The sequence below is a fragment of the Lipotes vexillifer genome, unplaced genomic scaffold, assembly GCF_000442215.2.
Source record: "Lipotes vexillifer unplaced genomic scaffold, Lipotes_vexillifer_v1.1 scaffold809, whole genome shotgun sequence".
Classification (NCBI taxonomy): Eukaryota; Metazoa; Chordata; class Mammalia; order Artiodactyla; family Lipotidae; genus Lipotes; species Lipotes vexillifer.
In genome coordinates, this window is record NW_006788521.1 from 1,628,865 (window position 1) to 1,647,618 (window position 18,754).

At 37.1% G+C, this 18,754-nt stretch overlaps 1 protein-coding gene across 1 annotated transcript in view; it reads right to left on the reverse strand.

Annotated features, from left to right (window-relative positions):
• Positions 1-1,522: 1,522 nt before the first annotated feature.
• TGFBR1 (transforming growth factor beta receptor 1) overlaps positions 1,523-18,754 on the reverse strand; it is a 63,807-nt gene continuing 46,575 nt past the window's right edge. Inside the window, 5 exon segments of the mRNA XM_007461649.1 lie at positions 1,523-1,648; positions 4,746-4,876; positions 5,879-6,003; positions 15,440-15,596; positions 17,385-17,552. Of these exon segments, the coding sequence (XP_007461711.1) occupies positions 1,523-1,648; positions 4,746-4,876; positions 5,879-6,003; positions 15,440-15,596; positions 17,385-17,552 (707 nt within the window).

Genomic DNA, 18,754 nt, shown 5'->3' on the forward strand with positions numbered 1-18,754 from the left:
ATTTGCTTTAAACATTTAATTTGACCAAAAACACCTGTAAATGGAGAACCTCTCCTCAGAATATTCCTTAGCTACCACTTTCCCAAATATCAAGGGTGCACCGAATTCATTCCATAACCATGTGAATTAGGCATTTGCAGTATCTGCACAGAGAAGGAAAGACTGAATTAAAAGCTGCCTTCCTTAAAGTGTAGTGAGACCTCAAAACCACACTAACTCTAACCTTAGGTACAAAGACAGAAAATCCACAGAACGTTGACTCCTACACAACAAATGTGACTCTCTCACACACTGTTATCCACATTATTAACTACCTTTACCTTCCAAGGAAAAGGCCTATTATTTAACATTAACCATATTCTAATTTTAAACGTAGCTCATTTCTTAAAAAAATAACACTGTCTTTGATCAGATAAAGAAAAAAATGGCTTACAGAATGCCACACAACTTTTCACAAGCAGCTAGACAAACTTTCCCTTTTAGAAAAATTAGTCTGTATGCTACAGATTTTAAATTAAAGTACTATAAGCATCTAGAGTGCCACTTGATTTTTTTTAAGTATACTTAGACAACACAATTAAAATGCAAAAGCTTGACGTGAGAATATTCAAACATGACCATGATAACAATTTACCAATTAATGCCACTTCATTTCTTTAGTGGTTTAAGCACATTTTGGTAGGAAAAAGGCATTTTCAAAATGGAATACCAAATGACATACCAGAAAAACTCTTCCAAAAAACAAAACAGAAAAAGTCTAGGTTATCCAGGTAAATCAACTTTTGAATTAAAACACTACACGTTTTCACACACAGAGACAGACTTTAAGCAGTTCTACTCATTTCCATTAGAAAGACACAGAGGTGGCACTTACTGGTATAGTACAATCCCATTTTGAAGGCATGTAATGTTCTGAATATGTGAAAGAACAATAATAATATACAAAATACAATTGCATAAATTATGTTCCTCACTACTATATGAGGTCATTTTTAGACTCAAGATAAGAGTTTTATAAGTGTTAGTTTTAAGATCCTGAAAATTATAGAACAGTACATTCAAAGTCTGCATCAAGGAAACTCTTTAGTGGTTCAGAATCCTCTGAGAATGTACTAACCAGGAGTAAATCACTTTCTTTAAAAATAAGAAATGTTTCATATAACTCAGCAATTCAGCTCCTTTACCCTTAAAGATGATCTTCAGCACAGCAGAGTTACCTAAAGTTAAGACCAGCAATCATTAAAAAAAACGTTTTGTGTTAATAAAAAATAAAGGTAGACCACACAACATTTTGTTAACTGTCCTGGGAAAGAATCGTTCATAGTGCACAGAAAGGACCCCACATGGCTGTTTCCTGGGTCCAAAGAAATCCTGGGACGTTTTTAATTGACCTTATTACATTGTTGCAAAAGGAAGCAATATCCTTCTGTTCCCTCTCAGTGAGGTAGAACAACTGACCTCCCAAATTAAAACCCAGGAGCAGATCTGAAGAAAAAGTAGAGTTCAGGCAAAGCCGCAGAATTTACATTTTGATGCCTTCCTACTGACTGAGCTGTGATAATGTTTTCTTAATCCGCAGAGCTGTAAGCCTAGCTGCTCCATTGGCATACCAACATTCTCTCATAATTTTAGCCATCACTCTCAAGGCCTACAAGAAAAGACAAGAAAGATTGTAAGCCTACCATTGGCATACCAACATTCTCTCATAATTTTAGCCATCACTCTCAAGGCCTACAAGAAAAGACAAGAAAGATCATTAACGCGTGTACCACTTTTCACTGATTTGGATAATAATCTTTACCTGTAAATTTTCTTTTTAAATAACATATATACAAGTATTTCTGTTTCAGCGTTACTTGTAATAGCAAATGAGTAGAAATGACCTAAATACCCATCAACAGGGTACTGGTGCCAGGAGCTGGAAAGCAGATGGACAAGGGGTGATTTACTTTGCAGACTGAAAAGGCTGAATACTAAAGCAGAGTTGTTCAAGGCAAAGAACGAACCTGACTCACCATGAAATGCCCCCCAGAAGTGAGGAATTAACTGCATCAAGTCCCCCTGGGGTGGAGTTCAGGCTAAAAATAGGATCAGCCAAAGGAGCTAGAACCCCAGATAGCTGCCCGCCCCCCCCCCGCCCCACCGCCCAACCTCACACAGCTGGGTGACTGCCCCACCCCCACCCCAGCAGAAGTCGAGAGGTTCGCACCTGAGAGAGTAGAACTGAGATTTCTGTCTTGGGGAACATGGCGAAGTTCCACACTGACAACACACTGAACGCTAAGACCATAAACTTTCTTCCGAAAACACGGCCACTGACTTTACATAATCCTCCAGGTAAGAGACTGGAAGAGTCTTTCGCCCAAGAGGAAAAGCCTGAAGAGACTGACATCAGTGGTTCCCCAAGGAAGCAACCCAGTTACATCACGCTCACATCACAGTTGATGATGATAAGCTCCATTCGTGTGCACAAAGCTTCCCATCAGCTTTCAGTGCCCCTTTTATACATGAAGAGTATGAGCTTGATCAAACATTTGAGGAAAGTAATATGAAATGCAGAAGTTGACACAAACAAAAAAGCACCTTGGAGAAAACAGAAGGTGTATAGAAAGAAGACATTATCAACAATCTATCACTAATATCCTCAGAGAGATAAAAGAAAACACTGATATTGGACTTACTGATAATTTTTGGGGTTTTGTTTGGTTTTAGAAAAACTTTACAGAACTAGAAGATAAACCTGAATAATAATAATAATAATAAAAAACTCAAAAGGTAAAAGCTGATACATCTCCCAGAAAGTTGAGAAAAACCCCCCAAAGAGATGGATAATAGGAGGGAAAAGATAAGAAAATTAGAATGCCTGTTCAGGACATCTACATTCATAACCAGGGTTGAACAAAAAGAACAGAGGAAAATGGAAAGGAACACATCAAGGAAATACTTGAGGAAAATTCCCTACAAATGAACATTTGTTTCCAGATAAAAATGACCAAGGGCCCAGCGCATACATAAATTCATCCAACAAACTGAGTGCCTATAGTCTACTAGATAACCATCCTAGGTGTTAGGGAACTAACAGCAGTGAACTAACAGACAAAATTTCTGCTCTCATAAAGCTGATATTCTAGAAGGCTAAAGCATATAATTAATAAAATAAGTAAAATACATGGACTGTCAATGGTAAGTGCTAAGGAGAAACATTGTTTAGAGAAGGAGATAAAATATGCCAGGGAAGGAAGGTGCTATTTTAAATAGGTTGAGAGGTAATGTCTCACTGACAAGGTAACATCTGAGTAGAAAGCTGAGAGAGGGGGAAATGAGCAAACCAAGAAACAGGAAGATGTGGGATCCAGGAAGGAGGATTCACCATAAAAGAGGCAAAGGGAATCACAGATGAGGGATATCCCAAGATGAAAGCTGGCCTAGAGAACAACCAGTCCAGACTGGAAAAAGTCAGAGGGTTCTGAAGATGCTTCTGTAGGTATCCTATCAGTTTCAAATTCTTGATGTGTTTCAGCTATTGAGAGGAGATTTGTAAAACCCTAGAAAAGTGAAAGACTGAGTTAGTGATAAGTACATAGAGAAAACTAGCCAAATGGAGAAAAAAACAAAAATGCCAGTGATGGCATTAATTCAGCATGCTGTGACAGTTAAGTGCAAATTGCATGTGCATTTTTAATGTTAACTGCTAACTCTCCTTCATGCTTAAAAAGCCATCTGTTTAATACTAATCTGCTCTAATCACTGAATGAGTGCATGAGTAATTCCAATTTGTAACTGCTTTGTAGTATCAGGATCAAATTTTTACAAGACAAGATCTAGCCCAATTCCATTCGTTAAAACATGCAGATTCTGTGAGCACACAATATATTTTATCTGGGCCTGGATACTTGATTTGGTTGAAGGTAGCCAAGGAACTCTCTTGATGTCAAAGGTGTCTACTAAGGCCTACATTATTTTAAGATGTAAAATCAACTACTTAAGTAACCAGCTTTTTATTCTGCCTAAACTACAAAACATCAAATCTGGAGGGAAATGCTTTGTTTCACCAATATTATAATAGTATTATAATAGTAACAGCTAGCAATTAAGGACAGATTAAACAAAATTTTTCTTATGAATTCTTTAAAGGTACAACTACAAAAATATTTCTAAAACTTTTTGTAAGAGCTGGGATTGAAAAGCTCAGACACTGCTGACACTCAGACACTGCTGGAAAGCACTTTCCCCAAATTCCTGGTGAATAGTCATATGGGCAGTGAGATGAATAAAATGTAAAATCATCTGAACCATCTTCATAATCATCCAAATCCCTCATTTTACAAAAAGGCGTATTAAGGTCCAGAAAACAGAAGTGGTTTGCCCAAAGTCAGACTCTGAAATGGCAGCCAGGCTGATCTAGAATACAGGCCTCCTAATTCCATCCAGCACTCATCCCACTATTCTGCGCTACCCTGATGGAAGGGAAGCTTTAATTTAAAATGTAGGAGCCTTGTTTCATTGGCAGATCTAAAACACTGTTCTGATACACTAATGGCCACTGAAAACGTTCCATAGCCCTTTCAATGTACTTAAAATTGAACATGAAAAACAAATTATTCTGTTTTTACTCACTGGTTTAACAGCCATGAAAAATAAAGGAATGGGAATTCTTAATGTCTGTTTTCCTTAAAGTAGCAAATTTCCATTTACTAACCAGAAGCAGTTTAGAGAACTGTGTAGTATCCAAAATAAATACTCACTTCACAGCTCTGCCATCTGTTTGGAATATTTGGCCTTAACTTCTGTTCACAAACAACTTTTCTCATTTCTTCAACTGATGGATCAGAAGGTACAAGATCATAATAAGGCAGCTGGTAATCTTCATGAATTCCTACATTGGTGGAGAAAAAAAAATCTATTTTGAAGGATTTACTCAGATAATGTCAGAGCATTCTTTGACCAGACAGAAAAAGAACAGCTGAGAGTCCTGTTACAGTGTCCCATTACTAAATCAGGTAAGTGGAACACAGCTTACAGACTGCAGTCTCTCATCCACATCTCCATCAACAACCCACCTCCCTGAGTCAGTACTGAGCCCATACCTTGAAACTAAGTATCGCCATGGGATCAGCAAAGGCTATTTTAATGATGGTTAACTATGAGCTGTGATGACCAGATTGACATTTTCTCCCAGAACCCTAATGCACAAGAAATGAAACCTTTTATTCTACAAGTGCACAGCCTCTCAGTTGGTACGGGGATACACACTCTATCACTAAGGTGTGAATCTTACAAGGCAAGCCTGAGGTGCAAGTCCCTTCCTCTACTTGGATCTGTCAATAACCTGTCCTATTTGCTACTCCACCCCTCACCGCCTCAAAACCCTGAGGCACTAGTCTCTGGTGAGCCTGGTCCTCAAGGATAACAGACTATTTCTCAAGTAAACATTGAAAGTGCTCAGTCTAACACAAACTTACTTTAAAAAAGTAATGCAACGCAGTATATGTATTCCGTATATGTAATTTCCAGCTCTCAAGATTGAGAAAATAACCACAATCTCAGGGGGAAAAAAATCAGTCTGACTCAGGTACATGCTAGAAATAGCTTCCTGGGTGGTCTCTCAAGTAGTCATCCATTCTAAATATCTATATTGCAACATAACAAGGGGTTGGTTTCTGTTGCTTCCCAAGTGGAAATAGAAAAAGACTACACTGGAATAAAGCTGTGTATTAGGATAAAACTACACTAGGATAAAGCATGTCATGTCATTTATCTCTTTCATTTTTTCTGGCACTCTCAGTGATCACCAGGTAAACAATTTCATTCAATAAAAAAGGCAATTCTTGAACCACTTGTTCATGACAAAATGTTGGGGGAGGGGAGAGAGATTTACCACCAATGGAACATCGTCGAGCTATTTCCCAGAATACTAGTCCCATTGCATAGATGTCAGCACGTTTGAAGGATTCAAAGTGTTTCATATTTATGGAATCATCTAGAACTTCAGGGGCCATGTACCTAAAAAAGAAGTCAGCATTTTATTTTATGTAATAGTGACATTACTTTTAAACTGTTGCATAAACTTCCTTTTACTCCTGGGTGGGGAGGTGGGGGGAGGGTCAATATTAATTTTAACCTTTTCCCCTTTTCACTATGCTTCTGCTGTTCTTTAAAAAAAAAATTTTAATTGAAGTATAGTTGATTTACAATATTGTGTTAATCACTTTGCTATACAGCAGAAATTCAGTTATGCACATATATATATATATATAATTTTTTTTCTTATTTAAATATTCTTTCCCATTATGGTTTATCATAGGATACTGCATATAGTTCTCTGTTCTATACAGTAGGACACTGTTTATCCATCCCACATATAATAGCTTACACCTGCTCACCCCAACCTCCTGCTCCATCCTTCTCCCAACGCCCTCCCCCTTGGCAACCACAAGTCTGTTTTCTTTGTCCCTGAATCTGTTTCTGTTTCGTAGATAGGATTATTTGTGTCATATTTTAGATTCCACATATAAATGATATCATATGGTATTTGTCTTTCTATTTCTGATTTGCTTCACTTAGTCTGATAATCTCTAGTTGCATCCATGTTGCTGCAAATGGCATTATTTTGTTCTTTTTCATGGCTGAGCAGTATTCCATTGTATCTATGTACCACATCTTCAGTATCCATTCATCTGTTGATGGTCATTTAGGTTGTTTCCATGTTTTGGCTATTGTAAATAGTGCTGGTATGAACACAGGGGTGCATGTATCTTTTTGGATTACAGTTTTTTCTGGACATATGCCCAGCAATGGGATTGCTGGATCATATGATAATTCTGTTTTTAGTTTTCTCCATACTGTTCTCCATAGTGGCTGTACCAACTTACATTATTCCCACCAACAGTGGAGGGTTCCGTTTTCTCCACATTCTCTCCAGCATTTTTTATTTGTAGTTTTTAATGATGGCCATTCTGACCAGTGTGAGGTAGTACCTCACTGTAGTTTTGATTTGCATTTCTCTAATAATTAGAGAAATTGAGCATCTTTTCATGTGCCTATTGGCCATTTGTATTTCTTCCCTGGAGAAATGCCCATTTAGGTCTTCTGCCCATTTTTCGATTGGGTTGTTTTGTTGTTGAGTTGTATGAGCTGTTTGTATATTTTGGAAATTAAGCCCTTGTCAATCGCATCATTTGCAAATATTTTCTCCCATTCTGTAGCTTGTCTTTTCATTTTTTTAATGGTTCCTTTCCTGTGCAAAAGCTTGGAAGTTTGACTAGGTCCCATTTGTTTGTTTTTATTTCTACTGCCTAGGGAGACTGACCTAAGAAAACACTGGTGTGACTTATGTCAGAGAATGTTTTGCCTGTGATCTCTTCAAGGAGTTTTTGGTGTAATGTCTTATGTTTAAGTCTTTAAGCCACTTTGAGTTTATATTTGTGTATGGTGAGAGGGTGTGTTCTAACTTCATCAATTTACATGCAGCTGTCCAACTTTTCCAACACCACTTGCTGAAGGAGAGTCTTTTTCCCATTGTATATTATTGTCTCCTTTGTTGAAGATTAATTGACTGTAGTGGTGTGGGTTTATCTCTGGGCTCTCTATTCTGTACATTGATCCATATGTCTGTTTTTGTGCCAATACCATGCTATTTTGATTACTGTAGCTTTGTAGTATTGTCTGAAGTCTGGGAGGGTTATGCTTCCTGCTTTGTTCTTTTTCTTCAGGATTGCTTTGACAATTCTGGGTCTTTTATGGTTCCATATAAATTTTAGGATTATTCTAGTTCTGTGAAAAATGTCATGAGTAATTTGGTAGGGATTGCATTAAATCTGTAGATTGCTTTGGGTAGTATGGCCATTTTAACAATATTCTTCCAATCCAAGTGCATGGGATATCTTTCCATTTCTTTGAATCATCTTCAGTTTCCTTTATTAATGTTTTAGAGTTCTCAAGTCTTTCACCTCCTTGGGCAGGTTTATTCCTAAGTATTTTATTTTATTTTTTAATTTTTTCGTGGTACGTGGGCCTCTCACTGTTGTGGCCTCTCCTGTTGCAGAGCACAGGCTCCGGACGCACAGGCTCAGTGGCTATGGCTCATGGGCCTAGCCGCTCTGCAGCATGTGGGATCCTCCCGGACCGGGGCACGAACCCGTGTCCCCTGCATCGGCAGGCAGACTCTCAACCACTGCGCCACCAGGGAAGCCCCTAAGTCTTTTATTTTTGAGGGTGCAATTTTGAAAGGTTTTTTTTTTTTTTAACATTCCCTTCCTGATGTTTTATTATTAATGTAAAGAAATGCAACCGGTTTCTGTATGTTAATCTTGTATCCTGCTACCTTGCTGAATTCATTTATCAGTTCTAGTAATCGATGTGTGGAGTCTTCAGGGTTTTCTATATGTAGAATCATGTCATCTGCATATAATGACAACTTTACCTCTTCCCCTCCAATTTGGATACCTTTTATTTCTTTTTCTTGTCTGATTGCTGTGGCTAAGACTACCAATACCAGATTGAATAGAAGAGGTGAGAGTGGACATCCTTGTCTTGTTCCAGATTTTAGTGGGAAGGCTTTCAGCTTTTCACCACTGAGTATTATATTGGCTGTGGGTTTGTCATAAATAGCTTTTGTTATGTTGAGATATGTTCCCTCTGTACCCACACTGGTAAGAGTTTTTTTTATCATGAATGGAATTTTGTCAAATGCTTTTTCTGCATCTATTGAGACAATCATGCAGTTTTTGTCTTTTTTTTTTGTTCATGTGGTGTATCACATTGATTTGTGAATGTTGAACCATGTTTGTGAACTTGCAATGAATCCCACTTGGTCATGGTGTATGATCTTTTTTGTGTGTTTTGGATTCAGTTTGCTAATATTTTGTTGAGAATTTTTGCATCTATATTCATCAATGATATTGGCCTGTAATTTTCTTTTTTGCTGGTGTATTTGTCTGGTTTTGGTATCAGGGTAATGGTGGCTTCATAGAATGTCTTTGGGAGTGTTCTCTCCTCTTCAATTTTTGGAAGAGTTAGAAGGATCAATGTAAGCTCTTCTTTGTATGGTAGAATTCACCTGTGGAGCCATTTGGTCCTGGAATTTTTGTTTGTAGGGAGTTTTAAAATTACAGATTGTTTCACCTCTAATGATCAGTCTGTTCAAATTATCTATTTTTTTATTGGAATGTAACTGCTTTACAATGTTGTGTTAGTTTCTGCTCTACAACAAAGTGAATCAGCTGTATGTATCTATTTCTTTTTGATTCAGTTTTGGTGGGCTGTATGTTTCTAGAAACTTGTCCATTTCTTCTAGGTTGTCAAATTTGTTGGCATTTAATTGTTCACAGTATTCCCTTATGGTTTTTGTATTTCTGCAGTGTCAGTTGTTATGTCTCCTTTTTCATTTACTTTATTTGGATTCTCTCTTTTCTTCTTGGTGAGCCTGGCCAGAGGTTTGTCAATTTTGATTATCCTTTCAAAGAACCAGCTCTTGGTTGTATTGATTTTTTTCTATTTTTTTAAAAATCTCTATTTTATTTAAAATCTTATTTTTCCCTCTGATCTTTATTACTTCCTTCCTTATGCTTACTTTCAGGTTTTGTTTGTTCTCCTTTTTCCTTTTTTCTAATTCTTTTAAGTAGTAGGTTAGGATGTTTGAGATTTTTCTTGTTTTTTGAGCAAGGTCTGTATTGCTATGAACTTCTAAGAACTGCTTTTGCTGCCATACCATAGATTTTGTATAGTTGTGTTTTCATTGTCATCTGTCTCAAGGTATTTTTTAAAATATTTATTTTATTTATTCATTTTATTTATTTTGGCTGTGCTGGGTCTTAGCTGTGGCACGCAGGATCTTTAGTTGTGGCATGCAGACTTAGTTGCAGCTTGCGGACTTCTTAGTTATAGCATGCAGACTTCTTAGTTGCAGCATGCATGTGGGATCTAGTTTCCTGGCCAGGGATTGAACCCAGACCCCCTGCATTGGGAGTGTGGAGCCTTACCCATTGGACCACCAGAGAAGTCCCTCAAGGTATTTTAAAATTTCCTCTCTGATTTCATCATTGACATTGGCTTTTTAATAGCATGCTGTTGAGTTTCCATGTAATCTTTTTTTTTTTTCTCATTTCTTTTCTGTGGTTGATTTCTAGTTTCATGCTGCTGTGGTCAGAAAAGATGTTTGAGATAATTTTTATACTCTTAAATTTGTTGAGGCTTGTTTTATGCCCTAGTAATGTGGTCAATCCTAGAGAATGTTCCATGTGCACTTGAAAAGAATGTTTATTCTGGGTTTTTAATGTCCTGAAAATGTCAATTAAGCCTAACTGTTCTATTGTGCCATTTAGGATCTCTGTTGCCTTACTGATTTTCTGGCTAGAAGATATGTCCATTGATGTGAATGGGGTGTTAAAGTCTCCTACTATTATTGTATTCCCATCAGTTTCTCCCTTTATGTCTGTTAGTATTTGTTTTATGTATTTAGGTACTCCTATATTATTAGGTGCATATATGTTGTCAAGAATAAAATCCTCTTCCTGTATTGATCCTTTTATCATTATATAGTGTCCTCCTCTATCTTTCTTTATGGGCTTTGAGTCTGTTTTGTCTGATATGAGTATTGCAACCTCCCCTTTCTTTTCATTTTCATTTGCATGAAATCTTTTTCCATCCCCTCACTTTCAACCTATGTGTGTCCTTTGCCCTAAGTGGGTGTCTTGTAGGCAGCATATTGTAGGCTCTTGTTTTTTTCTATCAAATCTGCCACTCTTTTTTTCTATTTAAAAAAATTTATTTTATTCAAGTATTGTTGATTTACAATGTTGTGTTAATTTCTACTGTACAGCAAAGTGATTCAGATATACATTTTATATATTTATATATATATATATATTCCTTCTCATATTCTTTTCCATTATGGTTTACCACAGGATGTTCAGAGATCTTTTTGAGAATATATTTTTATTCCTATTTTTTAATTTAATTTTTTATTTTATACTTGGGTATAGCTGATTTACAATGTTGTGTTAGTTTCAGGTGTACAGCAAAGTGGTTCAGTTTATATATATATATATATATATCCATTCTTTTTCAGATTCTTTACCCATATAGGTTATCACAGAGTTCCTTGTGCTACACAGTAGGCTCTTATTGATTATCTGTTTTACATATAGTATTGTGTATATGTTAATCCCAACTTCCTGATTTATCACTCCCCCCCCTACCTTTCCCCTTTGGTAACCATAAATTTGTTTTCTAAGTCTGGGAGTCTGTTTCTACTTTGTAAATAAGTTCATTTGTATCATTTTTTTAATTGCACATGTAAGTGATATCATATGATATTTGTCTTTTTCTGTCTGACTTACTCACTTAGTATGATAATCTCTAGGTCCATCCATGTTGCTGCAAATGGCATTATTTCATTCTTTTTAATGGCTAAGTAATGGTCCATTGTGTGTGTGTGTGTATACGTATATATACATATATGTGTGTGTGTACACACACACACACACACACACCCCACATCTTCTTTACCCATTCTTCTGTCAATGGACATTTAGACTGCTTCCATGTCTTGGCTATTTTAAATAGTGCTGCAATGAACACTGGGATGCATGTATCTTTTTGAATCATGGTTTTCTCAGATATATGCCCAGGAGTGAGATTGCTGGATCATATAGTAGTTCTATTTTTAGTTTTTTAGGGAACCTCCATACTGTTCTCCATGGTGGTTGTACCAATTTACATTCCCACCAACAGTGTAGGAGGGTTCCCTTTTCTCCACATCCTCTCCAGCATTTATGGTTTGTAGATTTTTTTGATGATGGCCATTCTGACTGGTGTGAGGTGATACCTCATTGTAGTTTTGATTTGCTTTTCTCTAATAATTAGCTGAGCATCTTTTCATGTGCCTCTTGGCCATCTGTATGTCTTCTCTGGAGAAATATCAATTTAGGTCTTCCACCCATTTTTTGATTGGGTTGCTTTTTTTTTGATAGTTAGCCATATGAGCTGTTTGTAAATTTTAGAGACTAAGCCCTTGTCCATTGCACAGTTTGCAAATATTTTCTACCATTCTGTGGCTGTTTTTTCATTTTGTTTATGGTTTCCTTTGCTGTGCAGAAGCTTACTACTCTGTGTCTTTTGACTGGAGCATTTAGTCCATTGGCATTTAAGTAGCTATTGATAGATATGTTATTCATTGCCATTTTGACCTTGTTTTCCTGTTGATTTTATATTTCTTCTTTGTCCTTTTCTATTATTTCTCCTTTTGTGATTTGATGATGATTTTCTCTTGTATTACACTTATGTTCTCTTCTTTTTTGTTTCTGTTAATCTACTGTATGTTTTTGATTTGTGTTTACTCTGTTTCTGAAATATGTTAACCCCGTCCTATATCTACTTGCCTTAGACTGGTAGTCATACAGGCTCAAACACATCTAGGAAGTGAAAAAAACCAAAATCTACATTTTCTTACCCTCCTTCCCCACATTTTATGAGTTTGATGTCCTCTTTTACATCTTCATGTTCATCCTTTTGCTGTTCATTGTGGTTACCATCATTTTCACAGAATTTTTTTTTTTAATCTGTGTGTGTACTGGCTTATTTAGGTAATTTGCTTTCCAATTGTGATTTTCTCTTCCCTATAGACTGTTACTCCTTTTCTATTTAGAGAAGACCTTTCAATATTCCCTGTAGGATAGCTTTAGTACGGCTGTATTCTTTTAGTTTTTTGCTTATCTGAGAAATTCTTTCTCTCTCCTTCTATTCTCAATGATAATCTTGCTGGGTAGAGTACCCTAGGTTGCAGACTTTTCCATTTCAGGACTTTGAATGTATCTTGCCACTCCCTTCTTGCCTGCAGCATTTCTGTAGAGAAATCAGCTGATAACTTTATAGGGGATCCCTTGTAATTAACTCTGTTCTTCTCTTGCTGCCTTTAGAATCCTCTCTTTAACTTCTGCCATTTTTATTATAATAGGTCGTCGTATAGATCTGTTTGGGTTCACCTTGTTTGGGACCCTCTGTGCTTCCTGTACTTGGTTATCTGTTTCCTTCCTTAGGTTTGGGAATTTTTCAGTCATAATTTCTTCAAATACATTTTTGATCCCCTTTTCTCTTTCTTCCCCTTCTGGAATCCCTATTATGCCTAGATTGGCATGCTTTATATTATTCCATAGGTCTCTTTTTTACATTTGTCTGTCTGCCATCCTGATTGGGTGATTTCCATATTCTATCTTCCAGGTCACTTACTCGTTCTTCTCAATTATTTATTCTGCTATTCATTGCCTTTAGTTTTTGTCTCAGCAAGTGAGTTTTCTTCTAATTTTTCTTGGTTCCTCTTTATGGTTTCTAGTTCCTTTTTATAGTACTCTGTATTGCTGTTGATAGCCTTTCTTAATTCCTTCAGTATTTTCACTATTTCCTTTTTGAAATCAGTGTCCCCTAGACCGAAGAGGTCTGTTTCATTGTTTGTTCTTTCAGGGGAATTCTAATGGTCTTTTAACTGGGAGTGGTTCCTCTGCTTCTTCACTTTACTTGTATTTCTCTTATTCTGTGAGTTTAGGAGAAACAGTTATCGATGGTGATCTTGGAAGACTGTTTATATGTGGGGGTGTCCCTGTGTACCTTGTGTGAGTTTAATACTTTTGGTGCAAGGACTGTTTTTAGTATGGATGCCTGTCACCTCTTTCCTCAGCATGTGCTGGCAGTTATCCCCTTGATAGAGGGTGTGCAGATGTGGCGGCCTGGTCCTGGGATTGGTGGTGGTGGTGGCAGCTCACGTGTGTCCCCAGAGCACATGAGGTGAGCAGAGGCAGCTCACGATCGATCGCTCCTGAAGCCTGGGGTTGGGGGGTGGGGTATGTATCATGACTGCTCCAGGAGTTTGTGTAGGCTGTGTCCTGCTGCCTGAGAGCTCATGCCAGGAAAAAGGCTGTAATGGCAGGTCCCAACCCTCCCCTCATGCGTTGCCCACACAATGGCACCTGGCCTCTAAGGCAGCCCAGGCTTCCTCTGTGTATAACTTCAGGTGCAGTCAGTTGCACCAGCCTCCAGCCCCTTCAGACTGTTTCTACACAGCCCACCCCTGTCCTCTCCCTGGGTCTGATCTCTGAAGCTCAAGCTTCCACACACAACTGAGATCATATTAGACTCAAGAAAAACATTAAATATCCCAACTGGTTTGCAAATTAATGATGTCAACCAAATCCCATGAAAAGCTGAAACAGCCATTTTATGCTATCTGCCTTATGATCTAAGTTTCCAGGGACCCACACGTAATAACTGACTATCCTAGGTGTCCTAATGTACACTACCTACTTGGCTATGTACTATATTTTAATCTAGACGTCTTCTCACTAATATAGGATAAAAGGAAAGACAAAGACATACTCCAGGAACAAAATAATAGATAAAAATGAATGCCAGTTCTCCTATTGATACCACCTTGCACAGTTCTGAGGCTTCAAAAGTCCTAGGACTCACAAAGACCTGCAGCAACCACTGCCTGGAACATGGAGTCAAGAGATCTGGGAGTCCCTGTTGAATCCATAAGTCACAAACACGACTGAGATAGAATATTGGCTCTATTCAAGTCCAAGGTAGCAGTTTGAAGATATGTGGTGGCAAATGCTGTGTGATACACAGAGCAAAGCCTTTTGGGTGAGAAAGGCCCAGGATCAAATCTCGGCTCTTCAGCTTGGACACATTACTTAACCTCCACAAGGTGTTTTCCTCATCTCTGAATTGAGGGTAGTGATACCTACCTAATTAGGTCCTTTGAGCACTCATAGACTCAACAAATATTTATTGAGGACTTACTATGTATTAGGCACTGTGATGCATGCTGGGAATACAAGGCTGCTCTCAAGCAGCTTATGATCCAATGGAATATACAGACAAATAAATGGACAGTTATAATGTGCTAAGTGCCTCAATGGTCCAAGTTTAGCATGCAGTGAGGGCCCTTGCCAAGGACATCTAACAGTCCAGAAAAGGATTTCTATGAGAAAGGAAGACTAAGTACAAGCTAGGGAAGGAAATAAAAGCAGAAAGTATGCTCTAGGATACAGCACATGGGAAAGTTTGAAGAGAGAAAGGCATGTTTTCAGGAAATAAAAATATGAAAACAGTTGGGCTAACTACAGCACATTTGAAGAGAACAATAAATGATATACATAAAAGACCCATTAAAATGATTGGCACATAGTAAGTACCCCATAAACATTAGCTATTATTATGATAACTAACAGTAATATTTTCTGGAAAGGCCACCTTTCATCAGCAGTTACCTTTTAAAGTCAGGTAACCTTGGTTTCAGGGCAGGCAAGACCATGAGATCTTCTACCTGTGAGCAATCTAATAAAGTACAAGGTCGAGTTTCAGAAAAGATATGTATCTAGAAATGAGAAGGAAAAGAAGTCAATTTCAAAACATATTAATCACTGTGTAGCCATAAGTATACCTTTTTGTTCCCACTCTGTGGTTTGGAGCAATATCAATTGTATCTGTGGCTGAATCATGTCTTACTGCCAGTCCCAAGTCTGCAATACAGCAAGTTCCATTCTTCTTTACCAAGATATTCTTTGATTTCAAATCCCTATGAGCAATGGCTGGTTTTCCTAAAGAAAGAAAAAAATTAAACATGGTTGCTTAAAGGGTAATACCAATCACAAATCTCACTTTTAGGTTCAAAAGCTTCTCCTCCCATCCCAGTGTCGAAGCATTTCAACCCCCATCACCGCAATACCTGGGCCATTACTAAACCACCTTAAGTGAATCATTATACAAAAAGTTGCTGAAATTACATTTCTTCAAAGAAAATGGATGATGCTCAAAAAATGTAAGTCTAATACTCAAAGACTGGGGGATACAGATACTAGTTTGTTGATACCCTATGAATTTTTTACAGGAATCCTAGCCACTGACATTTGAATTCAAGAACCAAGAATTTCAATCACTTCCTTTGTCTATCAACTGGAATATACTTATTAAATGTATAATACCTTAATACCACTAGAAAAAGTTGTACTATGCAGGGACTATGTATTTTAATCTAGAAGTCTTCTTACTAAAATGGGAAAAAAATTTTTTTAATAATTTTAAAATAATTAAAATTAAAAAATAATAATTACAATGTGGAAAACTTGGAACCCTCAGAGACTGCTTATGCAAATGTAACATAATACAGGCACTTGGAAAAAACAGTCTGGCAGTTTCACAAATCTTTAGAGTAACTATATGATCCAGTAATTCCACTCCCAGGTATATATCCAAGAGAACTAGAAACATGTCCACACAAAAACTTGTACAACAATGTTCATAGCAGCATTATTCATAACAGCCCAAAGTGGAAACAACCCATATGTCCATCACTGATGAATGGATACCCAAAATGTGGTATATCCATACAATGAAATATTACTCAGCCATAAAAATAAATGAAATATTACTCAGCCCTAAAAAAGAATGAATTGCTGATAAATGCTGCAGCATGGATGAACCTTGAAAATACACTAAGAGAAAGAAGCCAGTCACAAAAGATCACATATTGTATGATTCCTTTTGTATGCTATGTCCAGAATAAGCAAATCTATAAGATGGAAAGTATATTAGAGGTTGCCTAAGGCTAAAGAGTTTGGGGGGAAATGGGGAATGACTGCTAAGAACTACAGGGTTCTTTTAAGATGATGAAAATGTTCTAAAACTGATTGTGGTGATAGCTGTACAACTCTGTGAATATACTAAAAACCATTGAATTGTATACCAGATGGGTAAATTATAACTCAATAAAGCTGTTATAATCAACAGTAATAAAATTTACAAAGATGGGGCTGGCTGAGATAGTAAAACAGCATGTGTGTTGTAAAGTTGGGAGTGGGGGAGTCATCAGGTAGCAAGTGGATAATCATTAGAGCAGAGAATATATTGGCATCTGATATATGGCACAAAAATCAAAGCATAAAAATTTCATAAACTTAGTATTCAATTTTTCAACTGTAAAACTGTCTCATGCAGTCTCCTTATCCTAGGGTCAAATATAATTATTAGATAGCCAGATAACATTTATGTAGCATGTTGATGTTTACAAAGCTTTTTCACATTTCATATGGTACTGCACATAAACTAAATTCCAAAATCAAGATCCTCAAAAATCACAAGAAAGACTAAGCGCTACTACTTTTAAGAACTTACAAAAATATCAGTATTGTTACAATGACTGGAGAATCTCTGAACAAATTCCCAGATTCATAACTCCACCTTAGATTTTCAACAGAAAGGTAAAATATTCTCATCTAAAAACTCATTTTAAATATCTCCAATTAAGCTGACTTCTTGCAAAAATTTTCTGAACAGACATTAGATCCATGGGAATTTAAAGCTTAAATAACAGGATTGCTTTGAGTTACCTTGGGTACCAACTATCTCCATGTGAAGATGGGCAAGTCCACTTGCTGTGGACAGAGCGAGTTTTATCATTCCTTCCACAGTAACTGTGTATCTGTTCAAGTAATCAAAAAGGGATCCATGCTCATGATAATCTGACACCAACCAGAGCTGAGTCCATGTACCATTGTCTGCCAAGTAGAATAACAATATTTCAGATGGGCAACAGAACATTTATGATTTATTCAAAAGTTATCATTTTTTACTCTCAATCCTAAATCACACAACTGCAGTATGTTGGTACCTTAAATTTGTATATATTTCAGTTTTCTTATACTTTCATGTATGTATCCTTTAGATCCTTAATCTTGAGATAAGGCAAGGATAACTAATCCCATTCAAGAGAGAAGGAATCATAGTTAAAAAATGGTGATGTTGAGTCCACACAGATGGTAGCAGGGCTGGGATAATGCTTCGAGGAATGCCTGGTTCAAATTAGGTGCCTGGTTCAGGTTAGGTGCTCAACGATTGTTTCTGGAATGGGGGGAGGGAAACAAGGGAGGAGGGAGGGAAGAAGATGAGAAGTACCTGGAACCTAGTGTGGCTATAGTGGGAATGGAATATTATTGGACAAACTGAAAGGGAGCTTAAATGAGAACTGCAAGCTTTAATGACAAACAGACTGTGTGTACTGTTCACAAAGAAGCCAGAAAAGATTACAATTCCAAGGTTTCCAGATTAGAAAAATATAAAAATAGTGGTATCACTGACACATGGGGAAGCTGAGACAGGAGCTAAAAATGTCACGAGGAGAAAAGGCTAGGACTGAATCCAGTTTTACACAAGGTGATTTTGAACCTCAACAACTAGGAATATGTGTTCTTCTAAAAGTTCATTTGTAAGCCAGTACATGAACTGGAAATGTATGTTCCCATGAGAATCATGGTAAAGGTTCTGGCTGGGCTTCTAGGCTAGGCTGGTCCATAAAAGCCGATTTAACCTAGGAGTAGCTGGGAAGTCATATAATTCACAAAATCATGAAAGCAAAAATATTACAACAATACTAGGAGGCAAGACAATTCAGTAAAAGATGCACACTTGGAGTCATTCTGACCTGAGTTGGAATCAGGGCCTGGCTGTCACTGACTACATGACCTCAGACAAGTTTCTTAACCAATGGGCCTTTGGTTCCTTCTTTTACACAACAAGAATACCTTACTTTACGAGACTACTAAGAAGATTTTAAAAACAGGATAATAGATTTTTAAAAAGCATTTAGTACAATGCATATCACATAAGAACTTCCCCATTAGTTGTAAAACAAAAGAAAAAAACTGATTGATTGACATAAAACAATTTCTATATATATATATATATATATATATTTTTTTTT